At 29.9% G+C, this 15,289-nt stretch overlaps 1 protein-coding gene across 1 annotated transcript; it reads right to left on the bottom strand.

Moving 5' to 3' along the window:
- Positions 1-1,328: 1,328 nt before the first annotated feature.
- Positions 1,329-2,387, bottom strand: LOC132925640 (uncharacterized). Its single transcript, XM_060990015.1, has one exon. It carries the CDS (start codon positions 2,385-2,387, stop codon positions 1,404-1,406), a length of 984 nt encoding a protein of 327 aa, XP_060845998.1. The 3' UTR covers positions 1,329-1,403.
- Positions 2,388-15,289: the final 12,902 nt, after the last annotated feature.

The raw sequence follows: 15,289 nt of genomic DNA, 5'->3' as shown, positions 1-15,289 counted from the left end.
TTTAGACAGTTATAAAAAATCAATATGTAAGTTTTTGTATGAATTATTTATGTTAAAAAGTTAATATATTTCAATTGTATTCATTTTTTTCGATTGATTTGAAAATTACAACGTTGATATTTTAATTTGGGTTTTTTAGAAGACTATTTACGTTATTCATTTTTATTTCTTTTAAATTAATTTGTAATCACTAATTGAGGTGTATACATAATTATTAATTAAAGTTATATATACTACACCTTTCAACCGAAAAAAAACTTTAATTTATTTAAATGTTAACACATAAGAAATTAATAACTTCTTTTCATTAAAACAATATTAAATAAATTAAAATCTATATTTATATTATTATATTAATTTTGTTTTCATGTTACGTTATAAAAATATAAAACAATTTAAATTAATTTAATTAATATTATAAAAATACTGTTTTGTGTTCTATAGCTGTAAACACTAGTAAGTGTTTAAATGCTTTATTTTTATCATAAGAAGTCAGAGCGAATATCATTGTAAAAATATATATTGATAATTATTTAAAAAAAGACAATAATATTTTATTCTATAGTAAACTTTTATATTTTAGGATGCAATTTAATTCTTTTTAAAAATTAAAAAAACCTAGAGGTTATAAAAAAATTAATATGTGAAAAATTGTTTAACATATATTTAAGTTAACATAAAATAATTATAAATACTTAATTGATAGATAATAAGTTAGACAGTTGGACCATTTTTTATTACCATTTCCAAAGATGCCTTCAATTTCTTATTTTTATTTTAAACGTTAAAAATGTAATTCCTAACATTATTATTATTTTACAACAGAAAATAAGCATGAAAAATTAGATATTCCATATAGTAAGTAAGAGTACTAGGTCAATATAGTACTACAAATATATATTTATATCAACCGTATACAATATAATATATAAATTAATTTAGGTTATCTGTGGAAAGGGGCTAGTATAGCACATTATTCAGATAATATAAACCTTATAATCTATACATTATTCAGCCAATTTACATACTAACCCATATTCTATGAACTTTTAACAAGGGCCTTGCTTCACACGAAATCGATACTTATTACTCTAATCGTAAATTGATGTCATTGATATTGAAGATGTGATAATGTAGTGTACATTGGTACATTCAATTAAAAATAACAAATGATTTTAATTAATTAATTTTATCAACTGTTAATGAATAACAACCAATAAGGGTCAGTTATTCTGTTAAAAAAATCAAATCATTTCAATCAAAAAAATTGTTTAGGAAAATTAAGTATTTTTAAATTATTTTTTTTTTTTTTATTGATCGCAAAGAATAACATCGACAACAATGGCCATTAGTTACAAATAAGCTTATAATACTAAATAAGTGCTAATAATAGTAATTTTTTTTTATATAAGATTGAAAAGTTTAGTTTGTTTCAGAAACTTAATTAGGTCCAGATTTTTTTTTTGGTTGAGTCCAAGTGCAGCGTCTAGGTTGTAGGATATCTTGTGCTCGGCCCGTTCTTGGTTGAACATTAAACAGTCGGCTATTAGGTGTTTGACTGTTAACAAGGTTCCGCAGGTTTGACAGATGGGGGGTTCCTCTCTTGCCATCAGGAAGCCGTGAGTAATTCTGGTGTGACCAGAACGGAGTCTATTGAGAACCGTATCTTCTTTACGGTTGAGGTTAGGATTGATCCAACGATGTATGTCTCTTTTTATTTCATTTAGTTTTGTGTTTTGTATGTTCCAGATTTTTTGCCGTTTATATTTTGTACGTTCATTTATGAGTTTTTTCGCGTCGTCGAATGACATTTTATTAATTAAGACGGTATCTTTGTTATTGATGGCAATTGAGGCATGTTCATCGGCTATTTCATTGCCTATTATACCCGAGTGTCCGGGTATCCACATGATAACGATATTTATACCCAGACCGGAAGCTAGATTGAGGTTGTTCAAAATTTTAGATGCAATATCACCGGGATTGAAAAAATTCTGCAGACTTCTTATAGTGCTCAATGAATCGCTGAGAATGATGAATTTCGAATGAGCTTCTTGTAATATAGCCTCAATAGCCATAAGGATGGCTATAGCTTCGGCTGTGAATATGGAGCAATCCGAAGGTAGTTTGTGTATAATTTTTTTATTTGGGAATATAATCGAGAATCCTACACCTTCGTGAGTTTTTGAACCGTCAGTGTATACTTCCTGGAAGTCTTTGTAGTTACTTATAATGCTTTTAAAGAAACTTTTGAAAATATTTGGCGAGGTTTGGTGTTTGAAAAGACAGCTGAGTTCAGTATTAATTAGATATGAGCTGGCCCAAGGGGGTTGAGAAATTTTTTCTTTGGTTATAATTTGCGTTATATCAAGGTTAGTGTCTTTCATCTCTTTTATGCAGAGGGGTTGTTTTTTTTATGAATGGTGTTATTTGATTTTGAAGATCTTGCTAAATATTTGAGATGTAATTCCAGCCTTTTTATATCGGGAATAGGTTCACCGGCGAGATTATAAATACTGTATACAGGACAACTGCGAAAAACTCCTTAAGCCATTCTCAAACCACAGTTATTAACACTATCTAGCCAGTGTAGGAGGGATTTGGAGGCTGTTCTGTAAAGGGATGAGCCATAGTTAAGTTTTGATTGGATTAAAACTTTATGAATTTTAATTAGAGTGTTTGTTTCCCCACCCCAAGAGGTGTGAGAGAGAATTTTTATAATTTTGACAGAATGTCCGGAGGAGGCTTTTAAGAGTTTGATGTATGGGGACCACGATAACCGTCTGTCAAAGATAACACCAAGTATTTTTACAGAGTTTTGATGTGGAACTTCAACTTTGTCAATTGTTATTTTTAGAGCATCAACAATCTTTTTTTTTGTGAAAATAGTACAGCTAGATTTTTCTGGAGAGAATTGGAACCCAGTTTGTTTTGACCAATTTTCTAAATTATTTGCGGTAGTTTGAAGCAGACTGAACTGTGTTTTTGGATTTACTTCTGCACCAGAAGTTGAAATCATCGGCGTATAAGTTGCATTTAACAGGATGCGTACAGTTTTCTGTAATGTCATTGATAGCAATCAGGAAGAGAGAAACTGAGAGAGCAGAGCCTTGAGGAACACCATTTTCTTGAATCTCATCGGAAAGGCAATTATTTGCTCTAACCCTGAATGTACGGTTTTCTAGAAAATTGATAATTAAGTTCAGAAAATTACCTTTGCTTACTATTTTATTGAGTTTTACTAGAATGTTATGTCTCCATGTAGAGTCATAAGCTTTAGCGATATCAAGATTTACCATGCCCATAATTTGTTGATTGTTGAATGTTTGAGTGATGTCTTCTTTGATTTCGATCAGATTGTCTATAGTGCTTCGGTTTTTTCTAAATCCGTTCTGATGTGGGGAGAAGAAGGACTGTTTTTCTAAAAGCCAGTTAAGTCTGTGGTTTATAATTTTTTCAAGCAGCTTGCACATTGTGTTGAGTAACGTGATGGGCCTGTATCCTTCAATGCTGAATTTGTCTTTATCTGGTTTAAGGATAGGAATTACTATTCCACTCTTCCAGGTTGATGGCCATCTTCCTTCTGATAAAATTTTGTTGTAAAGAATTGCCAGTAGATCAAATGTTTTTCTTCCAAAGTTGTGAATAAATGCATAGGGAATTTGGTCAGGTCCAGGACTATTACTTTTGCATTTTTTTATGAAATAAACGATTTCTTGTGAAGTTATTGGATTGTTTAAAAGAATTTGATCGTTTAGATTCTCATTGACGGAGTTAACAATAATTGCCTTTTCACTTTTTTGTTTGAATAATTTGAATTGTGTGTTGAAATTGTTGTTGCTGCTGTTCTTGTAAAAATATTCACCGAGTTTGTTTGAGATTAAATCAGAATTACTAATAAGATCGTTTGTGTTTTTGTCCACTAGGTTTATTTTGTTATTTCTACATAGACCTTTTAAGGATCTTATTTTATTCCATATAAGTTTACTGTCTACTTTATCGTTAATGCTGCTAGTAAATTTTTCCCAGGAAGTTTTTTTGCTTATTTTAATAAGGTATTTTGATTTGGCTCTGAAATGTTTAAGAATTATAAAATCATCCGAGCTATTTGTTTTTTTGAATGTTTTTAAGGCTTCCTTTTTGGCTAATAAAGCATCTTTAATGTGTTGGTTCCACCAAGGAACTTTGGGTTTTTGCTTTTTTGTTTTGGATTTTCCAATTGTTAAGTTACCAGAGTTTATTATGTGACTTGTGATGGTTTCTGTTAGCTGGTTTATACTCAATTTTTCTGGATTTTTTATTTTTGATATTTCTGTTTCAAGGAATTCAGTGAAAAGGGGCCAATCTGGGTTTTTTAGATTCCATCTTTCAGTCGAATTACAAGTATCATTGTGCCGAGAAAAAATTTGAATCAAAATGGGAAAATGATCACTGCTGGTGAGATTCGGTAGTACGTTCCATTCAGTACGCTGTGCCAGACTTGCGTTGGAGAATGACAGATCTATGCACGAAAGTTCACCGTTTATAGGGTTAATTCGAGTTGGTTCAAAGTTGTTAAGAAGTACAAGATGTTCATTTTCTAACATTTTTTCAATTTCTTTTCCTCTATTATCGGTTTTTATTGAACCCCACTCAGTGCTGTGGCTATTAAAATCTCCTGACATTATGAATGGTTTGGGAATTTGATATAATATGTTTTCAATGTCATTTTTGTTAAAAATATGCTGGTTAGGAAGGTATATGTTACAAATGTTAAGTTCCATGTCATTCAGTTTAATGGAGGCTGCTACAGCTTCTAAGTGTGAAGTTATGTTAATTATCTTACTAGGCAAATCTGATTTTATGTATATAGCTACACCACCGCTTGCACGAAGACAATCAGTTCTATCAAATCTGTATTCTTTGTAGTTATTTAGAGTGCCCGTGTTTAAGTTGCTGAAATTAGTTTCTTGTAAACATATGATTTCTGGATTGTGTTCGGAGATTAGTAATTTTAGTTCGTCCAGTTTTCTATAAAATCCGTTTAAATTCCATTGAAGAATTTTTATGTTTTTTGATTTCATCTTAATATTTTGAAGAAGTTTTAATGAGTAGATTATTGATTTATTGGATTCTGTTAGGCGCGTGTAGGATGAGCTTTAGGCTTTTATTAATTTTTATTCAATTTGGGGAGGCTCAGCGGTTAGAGCTTTGTCGAGAAGTGCATTGCAAAGTCTCGTCATTCTATTTTTTAGGCTTGGAATATTAATTTTAGGCTTGATTATCTCTATGACTTCAATCATTTCCAAACGTGTAATGTTGAACGGTTCGAGTACTGGGGCAGGATTGGGTACACCAAGCGTGTTTTCAATTATAAACTTGAATTGATTGTAATTTATTTTTTTGTTCGGTATTTCCTCAAATCTGCTTTTAATGGGCTCGAGTGTTTCATCGAGCTGTAAAACAAGATTTTCGATGGATTTATTTCGTTTTATTTTTTTTGAAGCCGGTTGAGATGTTTTATTAGGTATTGAGTTTGAGATAGTGGGGGGAATTTCTTTTGAGATCGTATCATGTGATGGTGATTTAAGGGATGACGAATCGGGTGTTAAACTTGATGATATCGATGAAAGTGCTGGTCTTTTCGTCTGATTGGTTGTATTAGGAATCAGAGATATACTGTCCTCTTGGGTTATATCCATAAATACCGGATCATCTAGCAAGGCAGGTTGAATAGTGGTTGGAACAGTGTTGTTCGCATTAGAGTGGGCCATTGGTTCGGAGAGTGTATTGCATATGGGTTTATTGTGTACTATAATATCATCGGTGATATTGGAGTTGCTTATATAGTTGGTATAATCTTGGGAATCGTATATCTTGGTTTTTGGAGCTTCTGACGGAGGATTTTTGCACTGTTTTGAGGTGTGTCCCTTGAGTTTGCATAAATAACAAGAAAGAGTATCATCGGAGAAAAAAATTCTGTGGGGAGTGTTTTCATGCATAATCAGGCCGGAGTTTGGTAATTTTTGGAAATCGTCGGGATTTATGTAAACTTGTCGTCTGAAGCTAAGGATATGAGCTAGTTCTGGAATGTTGAATCCCGCATTGACGTGAGTGATCGGGGATACTATTTGTATGTTGTGTTCTTTTAAGAGTAATATAATGCTGTCGTTTGGTATGGCGGGTGAAACATTAGAGATTATGATCCTTTTAGCCGGGTTTATTAATCTTCTAATTTTAATTGTTGTGTGGTCGTTTAATTTGATGCTGGGGTGATTATCAATTAGAAAATCAACGGAGTTTTTGTCATTGAAATAAATACAGAATCGGCTGTTAGAAATTCGGGAAACGAATTTAATGTTTTTTGATGATATTAATTTGCTGATGGCAATGATGTATTCAATCTGTGGAAAATTATCCATTGTCTCAAAGACGATTGCTTGATCTTTTTTGGGAAGTGAAGCGTTGATAGTGGTTTCAGCGAAAGATTTTTTTCCAGCTGAGTATTTATCGGTTTGGATTTTCATGTTTAGTTGAGATGCGGAGTTTATACTTGAAACACTCTGTATGCGGTTGGTGTTGTTGCTGGAATCGTCATTAGAGTTATTTCTGCCTATTGTTATAATTGCGTCGTTGGCGTGGTTATCGGAATATTGAGAAATTGATTGAGAGTCATTAGTAGCGTTATCTGTCCAGCTATCGGCGGGCCCGCCTTTAACTATAGGGACATTGTGTTTATTATTCGATGTTTTTGATGATTGAATAAGTCTGTCTTTAAGACTTATAGTATTGGTGGGCGAATCCCCCATTTTTTTATGGTGAATTAATAATGTCAAATGTTCATATAAGAATGGGAATCGACTATATAAGTATTCATATTACCTGTACACACGTCGTAAACTAAGTATGCTTCGAAAAATACGAGAGCGCGATGCGATAAGCGTGTTGCTCGGACGAGAGTGCACACGTAACTGTTTTAAATTATTAATTCATAAATCATAATTAATCCTTTTGCTGAACAACTATGAAAAAAATATTTAAAACAATTCGATGTTGGGTGGTTTTGAATAGTAAAAATATGTATCGAACAACACGTTATAAAATACATGTGATCATTCATACCTACTGTAATACAAACGTTTGAAGTAAGTACCTACACTCATTGGACGTATTAATTTGAATTCTTCTAATAGTAATAGCGACGTGGATCTTTTTGAAATTTTGTAAGAGTTATTTGTTTTTTTCCTAGTTTATTTCATATTTTTAATTTCTGCTAATATATTATTATAATATTTTGATTCTGTAAATACGTACGCCAAATTTCCTTTTCATTAATTAATTTATTGAAACTCACATATAATTTTTCTTAATGAAAACATATTTTAATCAGGGGCGTCCCTAGACAGTTTTCTAGGGGGGGGGGCGAATCATTTTTGAAATTTCAATTACCATATGCGTATTTTTCAATAGTTAGGTCAAACTTATGTCAATTTTACTGTTTATTTTTTTTTTAATGCGACTACATTACAAATAAAGTTACGTAAAAAGTATCGTTTCATAAATTCACCTTTAATAGTTTAATGTTTATAATTTTTAGTGCTGTTAATAATGTTAATATATAATTAAGAACAATTGCATATAGTACAAAATAAATAATTTTTTTTTTTTAACTTTTATTTTTAATACATACAATCTATAAATACATTTTACAATAAGCATGTTTAAGGAATTACGTTTAATGACATGATTGACTTGATGAAGTAATCACCCAGCGGCAACACTTACTGGCAAGAGGGTAAAATAAATAATGAATTAATAAATAATAAAATAATAATAATAATAATAATAATATATACAACTATACAATAAAATCAATTTTTCGTTTGTTTTTTGCAAACCGGTCAATTATATTATTTAAATCAATTTCTATATATTTATGCAGATGCATTAATGCCAGTCCAGTCAATCTAGTTTGCCCCATTTGGCTCCTTAACCAAGTTTTTAATCTAAAAATCATGAAATAAATAGCAAGCAATTAGGTGAAAGCAAACTAATGACTACCATTATGCAAAAATATATTATATAGTGTAAGCAAACGCAAAGTAAGCAAAAATAAAGCTGAAAATATAACATAAGCATAAACATTAAACATTGTTTTTAAAAACAAAGAACAATGATATTGCTGTCAAGTAAAATTCTGTGAAAATTGTAATACTATAATTTTAATATACAACCTGCGAAGTGTTGAAAAGCTCCTCTCTGCAGAAGCAACGCTAACAGGAAGTGTTCCTAATATTAATAAAAGCTCTCTTATAATTGGAAAAATTACCATATGACATTGCTCAATAGATTGAAAAACATCTTTCGGAAGATTTTCACCTACATAAATAAAATAGTAACTTATAAATACCTAGTGTTAATTTTACAATTAAAAAATAGTTGACTATAGTACTTGAAACCCATTTTGATTTCCATAGCTCTAACTCTCCTTTGAAGGCTATTTGATTTATTTTCAAAAATGAAAAGTTTTCAGTTACTGAATTTGTTAATTTATCACACATCTCTGGAGACATATTGATAATTGAAGCTGGTACTAATTGCATGAGCAAAAATACAGTTCTATTTTTTTTGCTGTAGAATCTCATGCGTAGATCTTCCAGAACATTGTCAAGAATAGGTATATACAAAACTCTTCTATAGTACTCCTCGGGATTACTAGCTGGAGTGTTGGATCGATGAGTTTGACGTTTAGATGTGCGTGGTACTGATATATTAATATCCAATTTTGTCATAATAGTCTTACATTGTTCAAATAATGCTTTAAAATATGATTCATAATTTAAACGCTTATCTTCTAAGTTTTTTACTATTAAATCTATGCAGTTTTCAGCACTAACCATATCTTGTGTTGTTCCTTGTAATATTTTGCTTGCTGCTAATGTAACACTTAATATTTCAGTCATTGTATACAAAGTTAAATGTTAATACAAAGTCACAAGTACAAATTGATAAGAGCAATGTTTTTGCCTTTGATGATGACAACACATCATTCCATTCAGATATACATACTAAGCTATCAATTATTTCAATTAGATTTACTTGAAATTCAAAAATACTTTCATGTCGCTCAACCCACCTAGTGTCACGCAAACCAGTAATAGAGCGCTTACATCCTTTGAGATTATTTTTTTAAATAAAATTTCTTTTTGATGGACATATTAAAAAAATGACAATATTTCTTTAATTATACTCATATTGTTTCTGACCAAATAGACATTTGATGGTTTAGAAATACTTAAATTTAAGGCGTGGTTGGAACATGGACTAAAAATTGCATTTTCACAATTGGTCTGGACGCGTAGGACAGCTCCGTGAACTACTGATGTCATGACTGAACACCCATCTGTTCCAATGCCGACACATTTCCTCAAATCTAGTGACATACTTTGCATAAAAGATACAACAATGTTTCCTAAGACTTCACCTGTTAATTTTGGCTCTATGTTTGGGTTTTCATGTTCATCTGTTCAATTAAAATTTTTAATTAACTATGAATAATAAAACTTTAATACACTTTATATCTTTATTACACTTGTACACGAAAAGTGATTGTACTGTACTGAAGTTTACAATTATACGACATCAGTACACGTGCATAGTTATAAGAATCTCTACAAATGATATTTTATCAAAAACTTAACTAAAAGAAACACTCATTGATAAATAATGTATAAAATAAATGTTTTAAAAAAAATATTTTGATTTTATTGAATAGGCATGGATGTACCTACGGGTAATGTTTATATTATCCGGGTAATGTGTTCACTACCGACTTTTCATCCTCTACCCGTAACATACCTATATATATATATTATATCTCAAACTCTTTAACACGATAAAATCAAATCATATATTTTGTTTTAATTTATAAAAATAAATATAATAAGGTTAGGTAATACCTGTCCTAACTTTGGTAATATTATTTTCATTCAATGTGTTCTCTATATTTAGTTGGATTTGAAAATGTTCCAATTTATTCAGGTAAATATCATCAGTGAGTTATTGTAATGAAAAATATAGAAAACTTGTAGTTTTACATGATTAAGAATAAAATATATATATATGTGTGTGTGTTTCTCAAAAGTCAAAATATAGATTTTTTACTATAACGTTATAACGATTTATAATTTCCATAATTGGCAGTGTAATAGTACCTACTATTCAGAAAATGAAAGAAACATTTTTATTAGTCTCATATGTAAAATCATGACCTATCGATTTCTGTATAGTATGTTTCAAATTTTAGACTTGCAACGATAAATTTATTTTTTGAATAAAACATATAAACGATATCAAATTTTTCAGAAAAGTATTCTAGATAAAAATAATTATTTGTTCTTATTAAATTGCTTGTTAAATTCCATCTATAAATATCGTTTGGTCAACTGTGTAGAGTGATAGTGCAATAACGGCCATGTGCTACTAAAAAAAGACAAGCCATATCTGCACGAAATTAAAGAATGCTCTAAAAATAACCCCTAAATATTTTTTTCGGTTGCACGGGACTATAAAAATTAATAAGATTATTATGATTCAATCAATAAAATAAAAATTATAAAATAATCAATAAAATAATATATGCAAATTAACAACAAGATTCATTCAATCATTGATCCAAAATAATTTACAAACTTAACAATAAATTAATGTTTTTAATAATTTATTTTGCTTGATGCCTTGTTATTTTATTTATCCTACAGATGTCAGCACCCCAAAATTTGATATTCACAATATTAAACATAAATTACATATATGTAAGTAAACATCCTCATATTTCCTTTACAATTTTTTTTAACCATATTGTTTTTATAGAATACATTTAAGAAATTTACAAATGATCCAATTTCTTCATAAACTTATTACTAACTAATAGTAAAAAAATGACTAAAATAATAAATCGGGTACTAAAATATCACGATATTTTGATATAATAATTTAAATTGCTGATTATAGTCAATTAATTCTGAAAAATCTAGTTTTTTTATTAGAAAGATATTGGAAATTTGAAAATACTATTTCTACTTGTAAAATATTTTAAAATTTTTATTAAATATAAAATCTATACACAGAATTAAAATCAATGATTTACCCAAGAATACTTAGTTATTATTTATATGATGATTGATGCATTTTACGAGTAAAATATTACAACATGAATTGTATTTTATGGCAAGTTTACATATATGTATATTATAATATTATATTGATTAATTATAAACAGCTCAAGATGAACTTTACCACTATAAAATATTTAGTGAGTATGAAATTTAATTTATAATAATATTTATAAATTGTATGCAATACAGTATTAGGTCTAACTAGAATTTAGTAGTGACAAAGGATGAAAATCTTAGATAGTCAAAGTTAAAAAAAAAAACCATTTCTTCATTATAAATTTTAATATTATGCTGTATAATCTGAACTTCAGGCCAAACAAGCTAAAAAAGAAATTATTAATTTAAGTGTATAAAAATAATAATAAATATTAATTTACATCGACACCCTGCGACGACGGAAATGGTGATTTACTAGGTATCAACACAATTCTGCTACTAGTCACAACTAACAATTATAAGAGAAATATGTCTGTATTGGTTATGTTGACCAATGACAATAACACCTTGATTTTTTTATTTCGATGGGGGTCTATCGTTATACCATTCGATGTTGACATTTTTTAATAACAGAAGTATTGTTTTGTTTGGTGTGGGTAGATTATAAAGGTTTAAGATACTCTGGCCAAATTAATATTATCTTATTAAATATTAAAAGCAGAAAAATGTTTTTTTAATTAACGAGAAACATTTTTTTTTCTGCTAACAGGAAAATCTTTAATTACTGACAGTGAAATTTGTAAGTATTCTCAAGATTGAATAAATGTATTAACAAAATTATTAAACAATTGTTTTGTTAATTTCGTATGGTACCTATATACTATATAGCGTACCTAATGGATATCATGTACAGTATTACACAACTAACTTTCAGCCTTGTACTCGCATACTCGTGTGCACGATAGTTAAACCAAGATAGATATAAGTAGATACGCACTTGTACCTACTATGCGTATTTAAATAAATAAGCCACGGTGACGAGTTTACCGATGGCACTTTATTACTTCCGCCGGTACTACTGTTAAACGTCGTTACACATCAATACGCTTCGTGATGATTATTCTCAATTGATTCTTCTTTTATGATTATTTTTTCGCAATTTGACATAGTTTTATAGTATAACTCTTCGATTTCCGCGCGATATTTTTCACCTTCTTCTGTTAGATCTGTGTATTCTTCGATCGACAACTGAACTTTTTCAAAATATCTAGCAACTTTTCTATTTTTATTTGGCTAATTTCGATGTTGTTTCGTTATTCTAGTGTGTAGCTTAGAATACGTGTAATTTTGGCAGTTATTACTTCGATTCACGCACGTTCTATTACTAACGAATTGTAGTCACGTCACCAAATTTATCTGCGTTACGTAATACGCCGATGCAGTGGATTCGGGAGTCTCCGAATAACGAGTATATTTTAACGGTTATAGTAATATGACAACACGATTTAAAAATAAATAGTACTAACACTCTTTATTGTTTTATTCAGAAAATTTGTCTCGAGGAACGGGAATTAATTGAGCAAAATATCGGTTGATAGAAAATATCCTTGACCTTGTGTTGATGTTCGACTGATGCAAGATTATCCAAGCTTCTCTTGTAGAAGGCTGGTGATCAACAACAACAACGCATGTTATCAGCGTGCACAACGCGACCATGAAGACTAGAATAAGAAGACCAAACTCGTATAGCCGAACGTACCGAAATGAGTCGCACGATTAAACGGGCTATAGGTGGCGCTGCTTAAGCTAAGGTTGCTACTTTAACCCGCGTAGTATAGGGATTATTCATGTTTTTTGCATTATTTTTAAATATATGCATTATTTCGATGCATTATTTCGAACTATACCCATTATAAATTTTATATCACGTAAAATTACGCTTTCATACATGTGCCATATATGTATATTTCATTAAATTGTTTCTATTATTTTATGAACAATCCTATTATTATATACCTAGCCAATCCTTTATCGGCTTTATCACTATCAATATTTTTTACTAACAGATTAACATCTTGTACCCTGTGCACTGCGGTTCATTACTCAAATACATAATATTCTCTAGCAGTCTATATAGTCTCTTACGGATGTCGGAAACTGAATAATAGTTCTGATACTTACTTCTATGCAGAGTACACATGAATACACAATATATACACATGTATGAATGCGTAATTTTACGTGCTCTTAAGTTCATAATGGGCCAGGGTTCGAAATAATGCATATATTTTACAAAAAATGCAAAAAACATGAATAATCCCTACACCACGCGGATTGAAGTAGCAACCCTAGCATACGCGTGCCACCTGGGGCCGTTTAATCGTGCGACTAATTTTGGGACGTTATCAGAAGCGGAGTTTCGTCTTCTTATTCTAGTTTTCACGAACGCGACATTTTTTTACTGCGGGTGCATGTAAATTTCATCGATTACGTCCTTTTTTCATGTAAATTCCACCGATATGTTTTTTTTACCTGAAAAATTTTAATTCCACTATTTTTACATAAATTTAAAAAAATATATAATATATTAATATATTAATATAATAACTAGTTATTAGTTGGTTGAAAAAAGATAAAAACAATTAATTATATATATATATATATATATAATTATAAATTATCAATAACAAACAGCTAGTTAGGTAATAGTAAAAATAATTAAATAACTTAAATAAAATTTAAAATTTGGATTAATAACGATTAGATGTAGTAACGTTGTTTGGGGAGGGGATCAGGGTGCGCGGTTGGAGTATTTCCCGACCCTAGTACGTTTCAGCACAGGGTGCGGAGCCAAAACCTTTTTGCATGATGTATATCTATTTTTACCGATCCTAATGTGATTTAGCGCGACGCGCTGAACCCACATAGGGTTCGTAATTTTAATATAAATACTTAAAACAAATATAATATTACATTTTACATAAATTATTTTATTATCAATATTTATATTTATGTATTAATCGTCGTTTTTTTTATGATTTAATTAACAATAAATACATATTCAGTTCAGTAAAAAATTTTTTTAACATATTTAGACACACATCTTTTAAGGGTAGTAACTTGTAAACATATACTTTTTTCGTCTATTTGTCATTTGCTACTACATACAAAAATAGGGACTGTGTCACATTATATTATAATCATGCTCTTTTACATACAGTGTACATTGTACAAATTACAAAATTTAAAAACATATTATATATAATATATACATTTACCTATAGTTTCATACATATTGTTATTTTAGGAAGTTACATTTTGGTGATAGAACAATTAATAGTATGTATACAGTTTTAAAAAATAAAAAAATAGAATATGAAGCAATTGGTATTGAAATGTTAATAGATGAAGAAAAACAAAATGTTGCTATTATTACTCCAATTATGAGGAGATCTCATGCAATGGACTTTTCAAAAGATATCATTTTTGTTGATTCAAGTGGGTCATGTGACCAAACAAATACAGTTGTTATATTTTTTTTTGGGTTATCCAAAATTGGAGGCATACCTATGGGCGTGGTTCTTCATACTGGTCAAAGCCAGGACAATTATACGTCAGCATTTGAACTTCTTAAAAAGCTCATTGGGCCCAATGGATCTTATGGAAGAGGTGAACCAAACGTGATTATGACGGATGATAGTATTGCAGAGAGAAAAGCATTAAAAGCATTAAAACATGTTTTCCAAAATCAACCTTGCTCTTGTGTACATTCCATATTTTACAAGCAGTTTGGCACTGGCTTTGGAACAATACTCACCAAATCCATAACAATGATCGTAAACATTTAATCAATTTATTTAGAAAAGTTATGTATGCCACAAATGAGGATGAATGTAAAAGAAATGGACAATCTTAAATGGATACTTCTTCAAACAAATATATTAATTATTTAAATTACGTAGAAAAATTATGGAAAAGAAATACGGAATGGTGCTTGTGTTTTCGTTCTAAATTGCCAATAAGTGGGAATAACACTAATAATATTGTTGAAGCTTTAATTCGAATATTTAAAGATATCGTACTTGAGAGATGCAAAGCATTTAATATTTGTGCCTTAGCAGATTTTATTGGCACAGTTTTTGAAAGGTATCACAAAGTACGATAAATTAATTTTGCTAACAAGCGTACTACCAAAA

Source organism: Rhopalosiphum padi, chromosome 3 (genome assembly GCF_020882245.1).
Source record: "Rhopalosiphum padi isolate XX-2018 chromosome 3, ASM2088224v1, whole genome shotgun sequence".
Taxonomy (NCBI): domain Eukaryota; kingdom Metazoa; phylum Arthropoda; class Insecta; order Hemiptera; family Aphididae; genus Rhopalosiphum; species Rhopalosiphum padi.
This window is presented reverse-complemented; position numbering and strand designations above follow the sequence as displayed.